The sequence below is a fragment of the Mesocricetus auratus genome, unplaced genomic scaffold (genome assembly GCF_017639785.1).
Source record: "Mesocricetus auratus isolate SY011 unplaced genomic scaffold, BCM_Maur_2.0 Super-Scaffold_100003, whole genome shotgun sequence".
Classification (NCBI taxonomy): Eukaryota; Metazoa; Chordata; class Mammalia; order Rodentia; family Cricetidae; genus Mesocricetus; species Mesocricetus auratus.
In genome coordinates this window covers 6,018,214-6,039,338 of record NW_024429188.1, presented here as the reverse complement: position 1 = coordinate 6,039,338, position 21,125 = coordinate 6,018,214, and the positions used below count along the sequence as shown (strand labels likewise).

The 21,125-nt window shown below is 44.0% G+C and overlaps 2 protein-coding genes across 6 annotated transcripts in view; both read left to right on the top strand.

Annotated features, from left to right (window-relative positions):
- LOC101839355 (protein FAM104A) overlaps positions 1 to 21,125 on the top strand; it is an 84,151-nt gene that overhangs the window by 24,797 nt on the left and 38,229 nt on the right. The window contains exon 4 of one of the 5 annotated variants that reach the window (XM_040743976.1): positions 10,268 to 10,389. The exons of the other annotated variants lie outside the window; for them this stretch is intronic. The gene's annotated coding sequence lies outside the window, so the exon portion shown is untranslated. Of the gene's footprint in view, positions 1 to 10,267; positions 10,390 to 21,125 lie in introns of those variants that run through there. 5 annotated transcript variants of the gene reach the window in all.
- LOC121132723 (protein FAM156A/FAM156B-like) lies at positions 10,375 to 12,984 on the top strand. The gene has a single exon (XM_040743974.1). It carries the CDS (start codon positions 10,375 to 10,377, stop codon positions 10,987 to 10,989), a length of 615 nt encoding a protein of 204 aa, XP_040599908.1. The 3' UTR covers positions 10,990 to 12,984.

The window sequence follows — 21,125 nt, the reverse complement described above, 5'->3', positions numbered from 1 at the left end:
GGTCTTGAAACACAACCTGCCTCCCTCCCTCCCTCCCTCCCTCCTCCTCTCTGTCTCTCTCTCACTCCCCACCTCTCTTCACATTTGACCAGGGCTAGCTCAGAATTCTCTATGTAGTCCAGGCTGGCATAGAACACAAGGAGGTGAGCTTGCCTCTGCCTCCTTTATCCTCGGATTGACTGCTTGGACTATCATGTCTGGCCTTCCTTAACACTTTATTTTTTTTTTAAGTCAGGCTCTTACCATATGACCAAGCCTGAACTGAAATGACTGTATCTCCAGCTGCTTCAACAGTCTGAATCTTATTTGACACAATAAATATATTGTGTCTTCCCCTTAATGTCTTTTGCAAGTTATTTAACTGTTTATCACCAGTCTTAGTCCTAACAGATGCCAATCTTTTTTTTGGAGAGATGTAACCTCACCTTCCACAAGTGCCCCACTTCCAGTGTACAAGCATTTTTCTAAGACCAGCAGGCGAGAGAAGGGTTCCTTTTTTTTTTTTGAAGAATCAAATACAAAGAACAAGGAAAGAATGTTTTGCCTAGGATGATACCGGCCTAACTGACCTCTAGGAACAATCAGTCTACCCTTGGCTACAACCACAGTGAGTTCCTCCCAACACTTCTTGAGAAAAGTGGGGTGAGCTTCACAAGACACATGCAGGAAAGGAAACTGGCTGTAAGTCATCCTCCTGCCCTATCAGATCCTGAAGAAAGTGACAGGAGTCCATGAGCAGCTGAAGGCACACAACTGGAGAGATAGAACAGCAGAGTTGAAAAACAGGTCTCTTCAGCTTAGTAGAAGCCCCCATTCTTCTAATGCATTTGGTTGTTTTAGGCAAGGCCAGGTTGATTCTAGAACCTTCAGCTGCACATGCCCACCCATTCCATTGTTCTCCTAGATAGTATTTAAGCCTAGTGATGCAGTGATGGACATAGTCATTGGACCAGAAAGATGGAGGAACAGTCTCTCTCTTCCTCCCACCTTCCTGCTTCTCTGTCGTTCACCTGCCTCTTTCACATGCTGGCTCCCTCCCTGTCCTTCACCCTTTCTTTCTCTTTCACTCTGTCCCTCCCTCTCTTCCCAGGTTCACTCCCTCCATCTCCTATTCAAGAACTGTGACCTGAACCCATGTTCTCCTCATAGTTTTTCATACACAACTACTACTTGGTACATGGAGCCTTTCAACATCTGTAGCCATGTTGCCCTTGTTATTTATGGCCAAGTACAAGAGGGATATCATGGCTCACTTTATACAAGAAGGAATTTGCGGTACACACTGTCTGGTAGCCATGTTTGTACCCATTGAATGAACACTGGGCAAGTCCTCCTGAGTAGAGGAGGTGCTTATGTATCCTCACTGGATGTCATCACTTCCATAATTGTGAAGTTCCTCCATTGGGCCACTGGCAGGTGGTACTGGTTTCACTTTGTGATTTTTGACCTTTGAAGAGTGACAGTCACCTGCATGATATGCCAACCCTCATGCTGTCCTTCCTTCTTGCTTGCACATGTTCCCTACAGCAGATTAGCATAATAATTAGATCGTTTCCCCTGGGGAATCCTTTTCTGTGTACTTGACTACAACACAGAACAGACTGAAGCACAGATCACTTTGAGGTCTCCATCAAACCTTAATTGTTGAAGGATTTTCTGAACTCTTGAGCCGTTCTTGACAGCATCATTGTTTTTCCCGTATCGTGTGAGGTCTGTGTGATAACATCACTTGTGCCCCACAAAGTAAGGCAGATTTTGGAGTTGACTCTGATTAACAACTGTTATCTTATCCTGTGCTTCTTGGTACCAATTGTTGGATATTCTGGCCAGGATTGTTTCTGAAAAAATAAAGGGTTACTCTTATGAACCAAGACTAGAGAGAGGAAAGTGAGCATTCTTCACAAGATGGAGCTCTCAGTATGCTTTTTTTTTATTATTTCTTAAAGTAAGAATGTTTGATAGGGACCAGGTATATAAACATTGTATACTATCTTGACCTTTGTGAGAGGTGTAACACTGTCACAATCCTGACTGTCTTGCCTTTACTGCAGGTGTGGCCACTGTATTGTTATGCACTGAGATTTCCTGTTACAGCCAGAGAATTTAGTTGTTGATTTTTCAAGACACCATGGAGCATACAGACTAAATGAAGCTAAACAGATGGTGCAGATAATTGATGTCCCTCTGGAGAAAGACAGTTCTGTCCATTTCTCCTTGTGGAAGAGGAAACATGCACACATCTTTGTCTTCAAATAGAAATAAAAACACAAGCCTGCTGGTGGTAGCCTTTAATGCCAGCTAGCTGGAAGGCTGAGGCAGGAGTATCCCCGGCTCTAAGGCAGAGCTACACACTGAGTTCAAGTACACCTATGTAGGGTCAGAAGACATTGTGTGAAAAGGAAATGTCAAAAGATACGGCTGGAAATATGGTAGAATATGCCCACTGTGTGCCAGGCTCTACATTTAATAGCCTGTACCAGCGAAAGTATACATACACAGATAAATGCAAATACAGTAAATGTCCATAAGTGAGATGGAAGATCTTTCCTATGTAGACATCTCGCGGGAGTCAATGTAAGTATAAGACTGGATCTTCTTTCCTGCTAGTACAAGGCATTCATGTAGCACACGGGGACGACACGCTGGTAAGTTACCAAATAGGGCTGAACAGATGCAATACAATCATAACCTTCCTTATTACTCTTGTTAACAAGGCTTGATCTGGTGGTGTCCTTGTGACCCAGGACTGGACATTAACTTCCCACAGCTCACCTTAAGCATAGTCAGTCTTGAGTCTCCTTTATGTTCTGATGGCCCTCACTACTGATATTGACTTTCCACATCTTTGGTGAATTCTCAACTCTGTGTGTGACCTTGGGGGAGTTTGCTTAAATGCTAACAGTCTCGGATTGACTGGTAGCACCCAGTCACGAAAAGGATTATGTTTACTTTGATACTGTTGTGGGCATGTGGTGGTCCTTGTGTATGCTCCATGGCACTTTGCAGTTGGGCACAGATACATTATGAGATTTGTTTGCCTAATACTGCAGGCTGATTACAGGACATTTTTATGCAGAGTTCATGTATCTAGGACATGTCTCAAAGACAGAAACTGCGATTCCACAGTGAAGGCCTCCTTGGGTCTTTGGGCCTCAAGAGAGGGAAGATGAATGGAGAAGGCATTATTATTTCAATTTAACTTCCAACATGAACTCTAATTTCAAAAGGTAGTTGTCCCCACAAGGTCTGAAGCTGGAACACTGCCTGAGGAGCCAACATTGGCAAATGGGCCGTGGGATATCCCATTGATGCAGTCAGTGATAGGAGGCAATGAAGGAATGGGTGTAAAGAGTTCACTAGATCCAAGATAAATGATAAATGGGTGTTTCATTGGGGAGCAAATAACACAGAACAATAAAGAACTGCCACAGTATTTTCTCTGCCCTTCCAATCCAATTTGCGACCCAAGAGTGAGAGAGCGAGAGAGACCACGCCTCATGCTTTGCTGTTTTGGTTTTTGTCCACACGTGAAGTCATGCCCAAAGGGGTGTGGCCACTATTACAGGTTCACAGGCACAATTCTGCTACAAGGCAACTAGTTATGGTTCTCAAGCTGGAGGGAGAGAGACATACTTGGTCTCTTTGCTAGGATCTGATCATGAGGAGGGGATCGGTTGGTGCCAAGAACCTACAAGGCTAAAATCTGGGAGTGCATTGTGTGGAACTCCTGGAGATCAATTTTTGGAATCTTTCATCAAAATTTAAAGAAGAATGCTCAATTCAAGTGTAGTAAGGGCAGGCTTTTCATCATTAGTCAGAATACCCCAATTCCCATTTGGAAAGGTATCATTTAGCCACCAAAGAAAGAATCTAGTAGTGAGCCCTTTCCCAACATTGGAAGAGCCATGTTCTCAATTTTCTGCTTTAGAACCTAGATGCCTCGGTAAGTTTTAAAGACAGGAATGTTTGTATCATCGTCTCTTAGCCAGGAGCTTGGGAGGCAGAGGCAAAAGGATCAGGAGTTGGAGGCCAGCCTTGGCTCCATAATGAGATCCAGCCCAGTTGGCAAACAGTACACATGTAGCTCCCATTTGCAATGGGTATATAAGTGTGGAAGACACAGAAGCATTGGTACATATTCAATAAGCATAGTGGGCCATTCCTATAATCCCAGAGGAGGCAGAGCAGGAAGATGGTCATACACTAGACAACATTCTGTGCTACATAATTGAGTTTCTGACCAAACTACACTATAAATGAGACCTGAAATAAAAATTTTAAAATAAAGAGAATACATTCCTAAAAGGGGCTAAATAAATGCTTAAATGTGTATGTTCTGAATACAGACCTGTATTAATTAAATTAGCTGAGGACATATGCTTTAAGAATGGACCAGCTGCAGTAGGTGTTGGAGCAATTGTCCTACCCTCATTTGCTTTCATGTAAGGACACTTGCTTATACCCCAAGGCCCCAAAATCTGGTTATCTGGCTCAATGATTACTCTGCAAGAACCAAAACTCCAGGATAGGGTAGCTACTGTTGTAGGTAAGAGTACCGGGGTGACACAGTCATCAGGATATGAACTAAGGCAACAACACCCACATGAGACTGCTGCCACATGGCTCTCCTACAAGGATGGTGTGGCTATTATATTTATTTTCCTTTTGCCATTTTGTTCTTAGTTTAGTTAAGCCATCAGACCTGACATTTGTATTGTGGCATTCCTCCAGCCTAGTATTTGCCCATCTCTTCTTCTCACCAGTGCTAGCCAATGCCTTAGCCCTCGGTGACATGTCTATGCCAAGAGGCTTCAAATGGTATGTCTGGCTGGCCTGGAACTTCTCTCTGCCACATCGTTAATATCCCCTCCCATCTCTGCCATCTCCAACTTGGTCTCAGCCATCTCCAACTTGCCAGTTTCAAACATGCTGCCCCAATAGCTATACAGGTCTCTAGCTTGCTCTGGTTGGTTTCATCCAACTTCAATGTCAGGAACCCCACACACAAGTCCTCTCTTCACTCCTCAAGCTAGAATTTGTTCAGTAAGGTGCAGTTTCACGGCTGTCCCATCAGCCTGTCTCACCTGGACTGGCAAAAGATTTCCACCGCAGCTGCCGTCATCACTTTTAAGGCTATCATCAGCTATTGAGGTCCCTTTGAAGTTTTAAAAGAGTAAATTGAGAACATTATTTTGTTCCTGAGCCCCAGAATGTTCTGTATGATTGAGGACATCTGTAAAAATATCCTTTTAATGCAATTGTGATGAATGGTGCAAAATATGAGTGCAAGTGCAGGAATATAGTGAGGGAACTGGCATGCTCTCAGCAGCCACAGCACCCAGCCACTGCTTTAAGGATAATGTGCCCAAGCCCTTACCCTTGCCCTATAACGTTTGCTTCATGGTGCTTGGTGAGTGGCTGCCACTTTACACTCATCTACTGACACCTTACTTCCTACTTCAAGCCCCTCAACCACACTGTCCTTGTACCTCAAATCTACTGAACACACCCCACCCTCCACATTATCCCAGAGGATTCCTCCTCCTACTATGAGTGACAATGCAAAGATTGTTACCTTTTCGGGTATCACTAGCTGACTTGGTTTGGTTTCTGTGCTACCTAATCCTGAGAGAGATTGTAGTTTTGTTTATGCATCAAGACCAAAGTCAAGTATATTTATTTTGTGTGTAATATCAACCCCCCCCCCATTATTTGCCCTCTTGGAAGAAATGGTGCAGATGAGTTCACAGCTCAGATCCTAAAGCACATGCAGGTTCCCCAGGAATATCACTTACTGAGCAGAAGACAGAATTTGAGTGCCCTCAGGAGAAACCAGGTCTCCATTATGGACTAGAAATCATGTAGCCAGGATGGACCTGTTAGCAGCCTTCCACAAAATGAGCTTTCACATGGGCTCCCACACAAAGAAATAACGTCCCTCCTCTCAGTTATTGTAGGAAAGCTAATAGCAGTGAGTGCTATGTCTCTCCTTCCCACTCAGCTAAGCCTGCCTTTTCCTCTGAAGGAGGTGGAAACCTGAGAGACCCTGAAAACTCTCAGGCTGGGAGTTTTGAGGTTGCAGTGTTGAATGGCTACTTTTCTGAGGGATGGGACCTCAGAGGCCTCTCTGCAGGAGGGGCATAATGCATATGGACAGATCCTTGTCATGGTGAAAACAAGTTGGCATTTGAGGAGTAACTTGTTTTCCTATAAAACCATTGTCCCAGGAAAGAACCAGTAATGGACATGTTGGGTGAGAAAGGTATGCATAGCATTCTGAATATCTTTTTTAATTTTTAATTTCATTTTTATGCAATCACAGTTCTCCCTTCTATACCTTCTCCCACCCCCTTACCTCCTACCACTCCCCCTCACCCCCCCAGCCCACCCCTAGTCCACTTTTCTTAATGGGTAAGGGCTCCCATGAGGAATCAACATAGTCTGACACAATAGGTTGGGGCAGGGCCAGGCCGCTCTCCTGTGCCTTAAGGCTGAGCATGGCATCCCAGTATAGAGAGTGGGCTCCAATAAGCTAGCTCATGTACCAGGTTTATATCTTGGTCCTGCTGCTAGGGTCCCTCTTAGGGTCCTCTTTGTTACCCAGCTTGTCTGGAGCTGTGGAATGTAGTCTGGTTATCCTTTGCATTATATCTAATATCTGCTTATGACTGAATACTTACCCTGTTTGTCTGAGTGTGGGTTACCTCACTCAAGATGTTTTTTTTTCTAGTTCCATCCATTTGCCTGCAAATTTCATGAGGTCATCATTTTTTTTTTCAGCTGAATAGTACTCCAGTGTGTACCACATTTTCCTTATCCATTCTTCAGTTGAGAGGCATCTAGGTTGTTTCCGGTTTGGGCTATTACAAATGATGCTGCTGTGAACATTCTTGAGAAAGTGTCCTTGTGGTATAATTGAGCACCCTTTAAGTAAATGCCCGAGAATTGTATTGCTGGGTCTTGAGGTAGATTGATTTCCAATTTTCTTAGAAACTGCCATACTGATTTTTAAAATGGCCATACAAGTTTGCACACCCACCAGCAGTGAAGGAATATTCCCCTGACTCACATCATTTCCAACATCATCTTTCCTTGGTATTTTTGATCTTAGCCATTCTGACAGGTGTAAGATGTTGTTTTGATTTGCATTTACATGATGATTTAGGATATTTAGCCCTTCCTTAAATGTCCTTTTGGCCATTTGAGATTCTTCTTGTGAGAATTCTGTTTAGCACTGTACCCCGTTTTTCATCTGGGTTATTTTGTATTTTGATGTCTAGGTTCTTGATTTCTTTATATATTTTGGAAATCAGTCCTTTGTAAGATGTGGGGTTGGTGAAGATATTTTCCCATTCTGTGGGCTGCCATTTTGTCTTATTGACTATGACCTTTGCCTTACAGAAACTTTTCAGTTTTAGGAGGTCCCATTTATTGATTGTTACTCTCAGTGTCTGTGCTACTGGTGTTATATTTAGGAAGTAGTCTCATGTGACAATGCATTACAGGGTACTTCCCACTTTCTCTCTTATAAGGATCAGTGTAACTGGATTTATGTTGAGCCCCTTGTTCCACTTGGATTTGAGTTTTGTCCTTGGGGATAGATATGGATCTACTTGCAATCGTATACATGCTGACATCCAGTTATGCCAGCACCATTTGTTAAAAATGTTTTCCATTTTCCATTGTACCATTTTGGCTTCTTTATCAAAAATCACGTGTTCATAAGTGTGTGGATTAATGTCAGGGTCTTCAGTTTGATTCTGTTTTCCACCAGTCTGTTTTTATGCCAATAACAAGCTATAGTTCAGTTCTATAGTTCAGTTTGAAGTAGGGGATGGTGATACCTCCAGAAGATTCTTTATTGTACAGGATTGTTTTAGCTATCCTGGATTTTGTATTTTTCCATATAAAGTTGAGTATTGTTCTTTCAAGGTCTGTGAAGAATTGTGTTGGGATTTTGATGGCAATTGCATTAAATCTGTAGATTGCTTTTGGTAAGATTGCTATCTTTACTCTGTTGATCTTACCTATACAAAAGCATGGTAGATCTTTCCATTTTCTGGTATCTTTTTAAATTTCTTTTTTAAAAAGACTTAAAGTTCTTGTCATGCAGGTCTTCCACTGTTCCGTTAGTGTTACCCCAAGATATTTTATGTTGTTTGTGGCTATTGTGAAAGATGATGTTTCTCTGATTTGTTTCTCAGCACATGTATCATCTATATATAGCAGGGTTACTGATTTTTTTTTTAGTTAATTTTGTATCCTGCCACTTTGCAGGTGTTTATCAGCTATAAGAGTTCCCTGGTAGAATATTTCAGGTCACTTATGTAAACTATCGTATCATCTGCAAATAATTAAAGTTCGACTTCTTCCTTTCCAATTTTATCCCCTTGATCTCCTCTTGTCTTATTGCTCTAGCTAGAACTTCAAGTACAATACTGGAGAGAATGGAAAACCTTGTCTTGTTCCTGATTTTAGAGGAATCACATTGAGTTTTTCTCCATTTAGTCTGATGTGGGATTCTCTATTGTCTGTGCTTTCATGGGTCCCTCTAACCCCTTTAGTTGCAGTTTTCATTCTAGTGTTTTCTGTTGCCCTGGATTTATGGATAGGTATTGTTTAAATCTGGTTTTCTTATGGAATATCTTGTTTTCTCCATCTGTGGTGATTGAAAGTTTTGCTGGTTATAGTAGTCTGGTCTCTTAGAGTCTACATAATGTCTGTCCAGGACCTTCTGGCTTTGAGAGTCTCCATTGGGATATCCTTTGCAGCTCTTTGTATTCTTTCTTTACTCTGTATATTTTGTGTTTTGATTACTATGTGGGTAGAGGACTGTTTGTTGTTGTTTTTTTAATTCAGTCTATTTGGTGTTTTGTAAGGTTCTTATATATTCACAGGCATTTCCTTCTTTAGGTTGGGAAAGTTTTCTTCTATGATTTTGTTGAATATATTTTCTGTGCCTTTAAGTTGAACTTCTTCTTCTGTATCTGTTATTCTTAGTTCTGGTCTTTTCATGATGTCCCAGGTTTTCTGAACTTTCTTCACTCCTGTGCAGTGGCAAAGTTAACTTGATCACCTCCCACACTGGTTAACAAGCATGAAGAATTTCTTTTGTCAGTTGTCTCCTCATGCCTGAGCATAGGGAGCATGGGATGCCTACCTCAGTATCTACTGTTCTCTGACTGCCTTTCAAGAGTGTGGATATATAGTCACTGTGGACTGAGCTTGATCAATATCACCTTGCTGCTATCTGTAGGCAGAGGTGTGACTCCTGTGTCCCCATCTGTGAGTGACTCTAGACTTTGCTATCTGTCACTGATGCCACCCTTACCCAGGTTGTTCAGTATCCCTTTTGATTTTCTTCCCACGTTTCATATTCCTGCACTTGGACAAAGAGATGCTTTTTTATATTTTTATAACATAGCAGTTTGCACCTATCAGACATGCTTCCGGGAAGCATTGAGCACACACAATTGAAAGGATAAAAAAAACTGGAATTGCAGAGAGCAACAGAGGAGTTTGGCTGTGGTTGTCACATGCCAGTTGATGAGTAGGTCTAGGAATACAGGAGGTAAAGTCAAGACCACATTCAAACAGTTAAGCAGTAATCAGCTCTCGGTGCTACATCGGGACGCCTATTCCTGAAATTTAGTGACTGCAAAATTCACCTTTAAGCTCTTGTCTAAGGTCACATGTTGCTACACAGAAAAGAGATATCTCTGAGTCAATGAATCACCCTGCCAAGATACTTGCATTCTCATCACAAAGAGAGAAATGTTGTTGTGATGTCAGTGTATGCCATGGAAATGTTCCCACAGGCAACTGAGCAGCTTCTAGGGCAGCGTTGCAAGTCAGTGATTAGTAGGGTGTCCACCAGAGACTTGTAGGTCCTAGGGATCAAATCCTTGTAAGCTCATAAAATTCTACCCTGCAAATCCATACAAACATTTATGAATAATGTCCATCACACTTGATACATTATAGAAGAGTTGCCTTTGAGAATTATGGGTCAGGGGAGTCAGGCAAGAATCAGTGTTATTCACCCTATGGTACCTTCCTCATGAGCTGTCAGGCAATAGAAGGAGAACCAGCTGCCATGGCAGGAATGCTGATGATGTGCCAGGCCCTGTGCTGAGCTCTCTGGACATGTGTCATCTCATGTAACCATCGGATACAGCCTGGGAGGTGGCCCTGTGTTGAAGATGAGGGACAAAGTGAGATGAATAATCATGGGCTTTCTTTCTTGTCTTCTCACCTCTTGTTACAGTCTGGATTTTCCTGGCTGCACACATTCCTCCTGGCTATCGCCTAGTTATTCCACAAGCCTCCACCTTCACTTTTCCTCCTGGAACCAGGGCTCAGTGTGGCTTCCCCATGGATCCGCTGCAGAAATGGGATCCAATGTCGATTTCCATGCCCTCCCACATGGCCACTGTGACAAGCTCCCAAGAGGCCTCAGCAGGCTCACAGCCTTTCTCCTCAGAAAAACTAAGCATGGGCCTCAGTGGTTTGAGCCTCAGCCGCAGCCCTGGTCCAGGTGTCCCTGCTCCTCTGTCAGAGGGCCTTCTCCAGCAGCAGGCCCGCGAAAAGAAGGCCCTGTGGCAACAGTACTGGGAAAAGCAGGGCTTTCCTCAGAGGAAGAAAGTCTTCCTGAGGCACTCGAGACGCTGGCACCGGGATCACATGGCACCTTACCTTCTTGAACGGGATGTCAGAGGCTCTCCTTCAGGCAACAGAGCTCAAAATTCGCTCCAATGCCAGGGCCATGTGCCGAATATTGCTGGGTTGAGTGGAGAGAGGAACACAGCTTCCAACCCTCCCTCCTGGGAAACGCTGGTTCAGGGCCTCAGTGGCCTCACCCTCAACCTGGGAGCCCACAGATCCAGGCCCCTGCCAGAGGGGACTGGGGAGCAGCAGCAGCCAGAGCAGATGCTCCCACTGGAGAGGCAGCAGGAAAGCGTGAGAATGTTCCAGAGGATGCTCAAGTAGAGGATGGAAGAAGGCTGAGGAGCTGCCACCCAGAGGATGGAGGTGAAATCTGACTAAGACATTGTGTTCTGGCCAGCTCAATGGCCTGGGCTCTCCTGAGGTCAAGGCAGTCAGCTGCCTTTGGATGAGTCCCTACACTTGTGCCAAGCTATAATTGTCCTAGGAAAGGCTTCAACTTTCCTGATTATGTCTTTTCGCATGCCTTTGTGGGTTTGGTGGTGTGAGTAAGCCTATACAAAAGAAAACTGGGTACCAAGGAAGCCTGAACCCCCATGATGTGATTCACACACAGAGTTTTCACTCATTTTCCTTCTAACTCAGTGCCCCCATTTTCTGTTATGAAGAACCAACATCATATGTGTGTATATAAATATGAATGTATATATGTGTATATATATGTATATATAAGGTATACCTATGTTTTCTATATGCCTTCCTGATGTCAGTTTATTGAGTGCTCCCACAAAAAGAATTGCAGGTATGATGGGATGCATATTCTGCATAGGAGAGACATTCACTTGCAACTCTCAGAAGTTTAAGCAAGGGAATGCAGGCTTTAGGCAGCTACCCAATGTTCTGTATCACCTAAAACATTCAGTTGTGTGACTCTACATGGAAGAAAAGATTTCTTCCTCAGCCACACCAAATTGTGGATTTCTGGAGGAATTGCCCATGTATCCACTCAATTATTGTCATAGCAAAGGTTGACTTGGGATTTCATAACTGTGCATCACACCTGACCCACCCACCCCACCCAGACTCTTGCTGAGGTCAATAAAATAATTTAAAGACACAGCAGGACAGGAAAGGCATAGTTTCATTTAGATGGAGAGGCAAAGAGTATGCATTCTAGGGTCAGCATGGACAGTCCAGGGAGTGGGTAAGACTGTACTGAAGGAAGGTTGGTTACGGTGTCAGACATTGGTGATAAGCGTCATTATCCCCCAAAACTGGCGATAAGTAGTGAATGTTTGTCGGGACTGATTTCAGGAGTCCCATGTTTTCCAGTAATCCAAGTATATACAGCTCTGGCCTGGGTATACAGGTCTCATAGACTGGAAAGTGGGGAGGTCAGTTTACCCTTCTGCCTGCTCTTGCTTGTCTCGGGCCAGCAGTGGAAAGTATCCCGTGGGTTAATTAGTGGTAGTACCGGGGATCTGTGCATGCTCTGTATTTCTCAGCTGCTAAAAGACTCTGATGATCCAAGAGAGCATCTGGGAGGGCAGATGCACCCCTCTTTGCATTGTCAATAGGAATCAGCATTTAACCTGTCTGTATGCCACACAGGTAGGGTGGGGTGGGCTTATTCAAATGAGGGAGTTGGGCATTGCTCCGGGTTGCTGCCTAGCAACCACTCTGCAGCGCTCAGTGTATAGCTTCTGCATGATAGAAGGATCTGGTAGAGGCCTGGAAACACATGCCTCCCAGCCATTAGGGGTGCCTTGATAGCTGTGAGGGTGCAGGCAACCTGGCAGGGTAATCCTTCCTTGTCATTTGACAATGAGAGGCAGAGCTTCTTTTGTACTGGGCAACAAGGGGGAGTCTGTGAGACATGTTACTGGCTGTGCTGTTTGTAGTACTTCATTCTCACATGCCCCCTGATCTGCAGTCACTGGGCTGGGCACCTGTACCTCTGTCTAATCAGAGGGATGTGTCATAGTGTGCAAGTGTATTTAACTTCCCCAGCATTGAAATGATTTGCTGTTTTCAAGTGTAGTGTCCTGTGCTTGTCCCAGATGGCATGAAATGCCCTCTTCCAAATATGAAAACATGTTCTCTTCTATGACTCTATGACCACCTGCCTCCTGTTGTTAATGTGGACTGGAAAGTCATCATGTGGTTTTGTCAGAGTTTTTAAGAGGTGAAGACACTGTGTACCGATCTCCACCCTAATCCATGAAACAACTTTTCTGTTGAACACATTGTGAGTTTTGTACCACACTGACTAATCCATGCTACTGACTATGTGACCAGTAAAATTTTCATTACAGTTAAGATTGCCTGTTACTTTGCAATATTTCTCCCTTTTTAAACAGCAATGCTTGTCTTTGTGATTTTCAACAGTGGATCTCTTTTAGTAGGCGCTTGTTTTCTCCTGTCACATCTTCCCCTGATTCTTCACCTACCCGGCAGTCTTCTTTATCTGCCCCCGGCATCCAACATCACTATGTGTCACTCTTCAGAATACACAATGGCAAAGTTTCAAAGGGAGATGGCAGAATAGGAGGAGGGTCATAGAACTATGTGGCCTGAGGTCTACCTCCCCGAATAGTCAAGTGAGCCACCTCAACCAACAAAAGGTTCTGCTGTGACTCTCTTGGCATGGTGGATGCAGGAACTTTTGGCAGGATGACCTAGGCTCAGCTGCCAACCACATTGCCCCACCCTCTGGAAAAATCCATGCCTTATATGCATAAAAACACCAAGGGCTTGGTCAGAGACATCTTGGTGGTGGCTGGAGCCTAGCTATGCTCCTGGCTTCAGTCTAGCTATGCTCCTGGCTTCCCTTGCAGGGTGGTCTTCTTTGGGGACCAGGTAGTCCCCTTTACTTTGCCCTCAGTTATTTGAGTCCTGTGGATGCTCTCATTTGAATATAACTACTGACTCATCATCTTTACTTCCTTTAATTGCATGTCTTTCTCCTCCAGGGTTTGAACTGTACAGTTATATTTGTGTGCTGTATGATTCAGTGCCTGTCCGTGTGCAGAAGTGTGGGCACTCATGCCTGTGTAGGTGAAGGTCAAGGTTGCCATGGGTTTGCTGCTCTATGACTCTCTATCATGTGTTTTGAGAAAGATTTCTTATAGGATCCTGGAACTCACCATGTGGCTTGATGAGATAGATAGTGAGTGCCAGGAATCCTCTCTGCCTAGCAGCCCTAGGATTAGGGGAGTGCCCTGCCAGGTCTGGCTTTTTTGTTTGTGCTGGGGGATCTTATCTCTGACCTTCCTGCCTATAATCCAGACACTTTACCGGCCACCTGGCTCCCCAGCACTGAGCTGTACACTTTTAATTAATTGCAACCTACTTTCAAATAATACCAGCCCTTTCGTGAGTAGTGAAGCCCCCACCACAGTGTGTTCCCTCCTTCTGACTGACACTCTTTAGTGGACAAGAGAGCAGGCAGAATCTTCACGAGCCATTTCCAGTGCCTCAGGAGTGTTGCTGCTGCTCTCAAAACCTCCAGTGTGATTCTAACGTCAGGTGTACAAGAGAGACTCCAATTATGCCTTGATTGGAGTTGTCATGGTGATGCCATTGCAACACATTTCATCACTGCGCATGATTTATCTGTATGATTGCACCGTGCTAACCTCTCCCAGCCATTTTGAAGGAGACAGACATTCTCCCACTGCACCATTCTGATTTTCTGTCACGAGAGGTTGCAGATCCGGTGTTCCTTAAATGTCATGACTCAGCTGGAGGCCCCGTGAGGTCTCTGGGCAGGAGGCGGTGGCGGAGGTGTAGGTTGTTAATCTCTTTCTGAAGCCACTGTGCCAGAGGAAGTCAATAACCTGGGAGAAAAAGATTTTTCAGACAGAATGTAGACCTGGTGGTTGCCTAGGATACCGGGAGAGAGTGCTGAGGCACATGGAGACTGCCACATGATCGGCCTCATTTTATAGTGAGAGTGTGCAGATTGGCAGACAGTTCCCTCCATGTGCTAGGAGAAAGGTCTCTGAACACCTGTGTGGCCCTGATTCCTGAGCCCCAGATGCTATTCTTTCTGTTCTGGCTGCCCTAATGTGGTGCCTGTGCAGGGTATTTTCATAAAATGGAACATTGGTTAGATTCCACTGTCTGATGGGCACACAAAGGAATTCTCTAGATTCCAGAAAGCATCTCTCTCTCTCTCTCTCTCTCTCTCTCTCTCTCTCTCTCTCTCTCTCTCTCTCCACAGAACCAAGGAAATTGTGAAACATCTCACACCATATATTCACACAGAGGATGTATCACTAAGTTCAGTGAGCATGAATATGCATGTATGTATGTATGTATGTATGTGGCAGTTACAAACAAGAGCCTAAGAGAGACATACATGGATCTGCCTAGTAAGGGGAAATGGGATACACAAGTTCACCTGAATAAATCAGGAGCATGAGAGGGAGGGCGATGGTTTGTGGAGAGGGTGTAAAGAAGGGCAAAGGGGAGGTGAACATGAGGGAACGGGATGGTTGAATTCGGGGAAGGACAGAGAGGGGGAGCAAGGAAAGAATTATCTTGATAGAGGGAGTTATTATGGGATTACTGGGAAAAACCTGGCACTAGGGCAATTCCCAGGAATTAACAAGGATGACCCCAGATCTCTAAATAATAGTGGAGAGGGTGCTTGTACTGCCCTTCTCCTGTAATCAGATTGAGGACTACCGTAAGTGTCATCATAGAAACTTAATGTGGTAACAGATGGAAGCAGATGCAGAGATCTGCAATTAACCACTGGTCTGAAATCACAGAGTCCAGTTGAAGAGAGGGAGGAGTGATAATCACTGCGAAGGGGTCAAAACCAGGATGGGGAAAACCACAGAGACACTTGACCCAAGTTGGTGGGAGCTCACTGACTCTGGACTGATAGCTGGGGATCCTGCATAGGACCAAAATAGGCCTGTTGAATGCAGGTGACAGTGGGTGGGGTGAGAAGTGTGTGAAGCCACTGGAAGTGGGACCAGGATCTATCAATGGTACATGAACTGGATTTTTTTGGAGCCTATTTCCTATGGAGAGATACCTTGCCCAGCCTAGACAGTGGGGAACGCTATGGTCTCAAGGAGGTGATTGGATGGACTTTGTTGACTCCCCATGGGAAGCCTTTCTCTCTCTGAAAGGAAAACGGGGCATGAATGGAAGATCACGGAGCAATAAGAGGGGAGATAGTAAGAACTGGGATTAGAATGTAAAAAATAAAAATAAAATGAAATATATACATACATATATAAACACACTACATACATACATATATATATATAATGACATCACTGTCTGTGGAACCTGGAAATGGTCATATGATTTTCACTATGTCAAAAAAGATTGTTTGCCAGGGTGAGTTCCATGAGACTGAACTTTGCAAGGCTCCATTCCAAGTAAAATCTCTCACAGATGTGCCTGAGACTTGACATCAAAAGCATGAACAACAGATGTAAGCAGATCCCACCATGGAGCTTGAGAATTACATTACCCTTTCAAGACTCTTCCCGTAATCAAGATATAAAGTGAATCAAAGAAGTGGGCTGCCATTGAGGAAACTCACTGTCTCAGGTGAAACTAGAGACTGGGAAGGACAGACACTGTGTGGGTTCCTCTCCAGAAAGGACCAAGAACATGATGAATGACCCTGAGGTGTGACATTCCATCATGCTTGCCCAGCACCATGGACCGGATGGAACAGATCCCACCACTTTCATGCGTCTGTTGTGGTCAACCCTACAGAAACACACTGCATTTTTATGCCATTACAGTGTACATGTGAACAAATGTAAATACAAAATTGCAAGGAAAAGAACTTGGAACATGCTTAATGGGCATGAAAGTTAGTGGAATGCAATAGGAGAACCCATGCATTCTGCCTTCAGTCTCCATTATGTTTTGTTTGTGTTGTTGTTTTGAGTTAGTCTACATAACAGTTGTGTCCCAGAAATTCATAAGTAACCAGAGTGGGAGAAAATACACAGATATTTCTCTGCCTCCGGGTCTTGCATTCTGGGATTAAAGCCAAGACCTACCATGCCCAGTTCAGTCTCCTTTCTTAATGACTACCTGGTGTTTGAATGCAGACATGAGTAACTCTAATCAATGCGACATATAGCTACTATGGTGGTCTGAATGAAAATAAGCCCCAAAGACTCATAGGGAGTGGTATTATTTGATGTGTGGCCTTGTTGGAGTAGGTGTGGCCATGTTGGAGGAAGTGTGTTAATGGGGAGTGGGCTTTGAGGTCTCAGAAGCTCAAACCAGGCTTGGTGGTTCACTTACTATCTCTTCCTGTAGCATGTGGATCCAGATGGAGAAATCTCTGCTGCCTCTCCAGCACCATGTCTACCTGCATTCTGCCATGCTTCCCACCATGACGATAATGGAATAAACCTCTGAAGTGTAAGTCAGCCCGAGTTAAAGGTTTCCCTTTGTAAAGGTTGCCTTATGCGTGGGTACTCTTCACATCAAGAAAACCCTAACTGAGACACCTACAGACAGTAACCTTATGTGCAATCATCTCCATTCATAGTGAGGTCTCCTGATGAGCCCTGGGCTGAGATGCAGGTGACACACAGGATCCATGGAGAACTGAGTACTGAGCAGGTGGGGGTGGAGAGGTATTGGTGATGTCCTTGGAGAGAGCATCCTCATGGGGTTACATCTTTGCCTGCTTTCTTGATGGTGGCCCTCAACATTTCTGCCCACCGCTGGCTTACTGAGCCTGGTCTGAGTTTTGGCCTCCAGCAGTGTCAATGCTCAGGGAATCAGCTGAAACTGCTCAACAACTTCAGACTTCAATGGATTTCCTTGCTTTGTGATGTTGGGGTATATAACATAGGTAAAACTGTGAGAGGGAGAAGCCTCTCCTTCAGGAAGTCAATGGACCATCTCCAGGGTTTCAGGCAATGTGGACACTTAGGGACCAAAACCATGGATACCAGGAGAAAAGATAAAGAAAGGAACACTGCTTTGTGTCCTTCAATATGCCTACCCTGCTGACCTGATTGACATCCTTCCAACAAGACCGTGAATCCCCAAACCCACACACCTCCAGTAATATTAACGGCTTTCTGGGTTCATATACTCACTGTCCACATGGGATTGCTGCTTGCCTGATTAGTATCTTTTCCTGGCATCTACTAAGGGGAGTCCTCTGGGAAGAGTTAGGGGCACATTCATCTAAGAGGCAGGCTTGTTCCCACATGTCCACACATTGTGCAGATGATGTCCAAGTGGTCTTGGCACACTTGAGGTCAGGCTTCCATTCCCTGTGAGTGACCAGTTTCCAAGATCATCCTTGCTAGCATCTCTACACCTTCCCCAATGAATCCCCAGTGCCAAAATGTGGCAGTTAACCAAATACAGCAGGTTATCTACACCATCCTGAGTGTTTTCTGTACAGACAAGGATGTTGCTTTGCCTTCAGCATGCAGCTTGGATGGTGATAGTGACACTACAACTGGGCTAGGCTCCAGCACTGCTAGACAGAAAGTCCCACGGGTGATATCTGGTCACTGAAGTAGAGTACCATGGAGAGAGGACCTCCAGACAACATCGGACAATTTGTCCGTTAGAGGGATGCCATCCTGTTGCACATTTGTTGTCCAAAGACCCGCAAACTCTAATTGGGCCTCATAACTCAGTCATGATTTCTTCAGACCTTCCTTGTGTTCCATTAACATGCTAGTCCCACTTATAGTCAGGCAAATCCTGAGGAAGTGCAGTGTTCCTGGAGTAATGGTAAAGAAATGGCAAAGATGCACAGTCAGTTCTGTGAGCATAATGAAATACAGAGGGTCTGGCAGTTGACAGCAGAATGTGATGTTCCTGCAGAGGACTGGGAGTTGGTTCCAGAAAATTCATGGGGCACTCTGTAAGTGCAAAGAACCCTAGACTTCTAGGGAATCCCAAGTCTTATTATGGCCTCCATGGACACTGTATTTACATGCACATCCAGTCCCCTACTCTCTCTCTCTGTGTGTGTCTCCCCCCTCTCTCACATACACAAATTGAAATAACAAAATTTTAATTAATCGTATTCTGTTGATTCAGTAATTGTCCAATGCACTTCAATCATCATTATCTTTATGGCAGATTTTCTTTCTTTTAGGGAAATAAAATTCTTTTTTTCATGTAGCACATCCTGATTATGGTTTCCCCTCCTTCTACTCCTCCCAATTCCTCATAGCCTTCCTGCCTCCAGAGCCACTCTCTTTCTCTTTCTCATTAGAAAAGAACAGGCTTCTAAGAGATAACAACCAAACAACAAAATAAGATATACTACGTTAAAAGCAAACACTACCATATCAAAGATAGACATGGAGATCCAATAGAAGAGCCCTAACAGTAGGCACACGATTCAGAGATCCCCTTGTTCTCACAATCAGGTGTCACATATTAATACTAAGCCAATGGGTATAACACATACACAGATGACCTGGTGTAGATCCAGTTAGGCCCTGTAATTGCTGTTTCGGTCTCTGTGAGCTCATATGTCCCTTGTTTAGTTGATCCAAAGGGCCTTGTTCAGCTGGTGTCCTCCATCCCTTGTGGCCCTTACAATCCCTAGCCTCCACTTCCATTGAATTTCCAGAGCTCCTATGGGATAGATATGATGGAGACATCTAATTTAGGCTCCCTCTATATAACATCTTGCTGTTGGACTCTACATCTGTTCCCATCTCCTACCAGTGGAAGCCCCTGTGAAGATGACTGAAGGAGTCACTGATCTATGAGTATAGGAAGATATCATTTGAAAATATTTTATTGAATTTTAGATCAGTATTGTTTATAGTTACCCTAGGACCCTGGGCTATCTAGTCTCTGCTCCTTGATTATCCACATAGGTCATGTATGGGTTCCTTCTTGTGGAGTGGGCCTTAAGTCAAATCAACCATTGGTTGGCTACTCAGACATTTTCTGTGTTACCATTACCTGGTATATTTTGTAGGCAGTACAGAATGTAAGTCAGATGTTTTGCGGCTGCCTTGGTGTCCCTGTTTTCTTTTTGTTAGCCTTCATTTTGTTACCCTGAGTGCCTAGAGACTAGAACATAGGGGTGAAAGTTCCTTGTAGGCAGCAGTTCAAATTCTCCATGTTCAATGCATTGTGTGCGTGTTGTCCTCAACAGTGTGGGCCCACTGTCAATTTTCAGACTGTGAGCATTTCTTTGTCTCAGAAACAGCCTGGATTGAGGATTTCCATGGGGATCCCTGGGCCAAGAACTCAATTGAATGCAACCCAGTCCCACCATTGCAAGTTTGGCCGGCTTCAAGCAATGGGCTCTGGAGACTTAGTATCCATTCCCCTGTAACTATGAGTCCTCATTAGGATCACCTTCATAGATTCCAGGAAGTTGTCAATGCATGAGGTTTCCACCCCAAGTGCTTCCCAGCTCCAGCCTTCACTCCCCATACTCTCTCTCTCTACCACATCCCCCACCCCTAATGACCCATCTCCATTACCATCCCTACCTGCACCCAGTCTGACTTTAAAATCTCCATTTCTCCCTTCCAGGAGATCTACTCATCCCCACGTAGGCCTCTCCTCTTTACCTAACCTCTGTGGGTCTAACAATTGTAACTTTGTTTTCATTTAATTTTGCTTGTTTTATTTATTTTTTGAGATAGGTTGTTGTTATGCAGCTCTGTCTGCCCTAGAACTTACTAGTAGACCAGGCTGACCTGCCCCCCCAAGTCCATGGATTACAGACTTCTACTACCACCGCCCACAACTCATTGTTTACTTAAAGGCCAATTTACACTTACAAGTGAGGGGATACCATATTTATCTTTCTAGGTCTTACCTCACTCAGGAGGTAAGAAATTAGCCTGCAAGTGTCATGATACCATTTATAATGCTGTGTAATGTTTCATTGTGGAGTTGGTAAAAAAATTATTTTCCCATTCTATAAGCTGCTATTTTACCAATTGATTGTGTTCTCTTCTGATAGGCGATGTCCTTCTGTATACTGCGAATATGTGCTACTTTTATTGGTTGATGAATAAAGCTGTTTTGACCAATGGCCAGGCAAAATATAACTAGGGGTGAAATCCAAACAAAGGTTCAGAGAGAAAGTAGGCAGAGTCAGGAGACACCATGTAGCTGCCAAAGGAGTGATATGCTGGAGCAGTGTCAGTAATTCACAGCCTCATGGAAATACATAGATTAAGATAAATGTGTTAATGTATATGAGAGAGCCATGTAGTAATACACATGAGCCATTGTCCAAACAAGTCTAATTTAATATTAGTTTCTCAATAATTGTTTCATAATTGAGTATAGGAGGGCTACTGATTTCTTTGCATTAGTTGTACAGCCAGACACTTTGCTGAAAGTGTTTATCAGCTGTAGATGCTCTCTGGTGTAATTTTTAGGGTCACTTACTTAAACTGTCATATCATCTCAATATCATAATACTTGAACTTCTTCCTTTCCAATTTGATCTT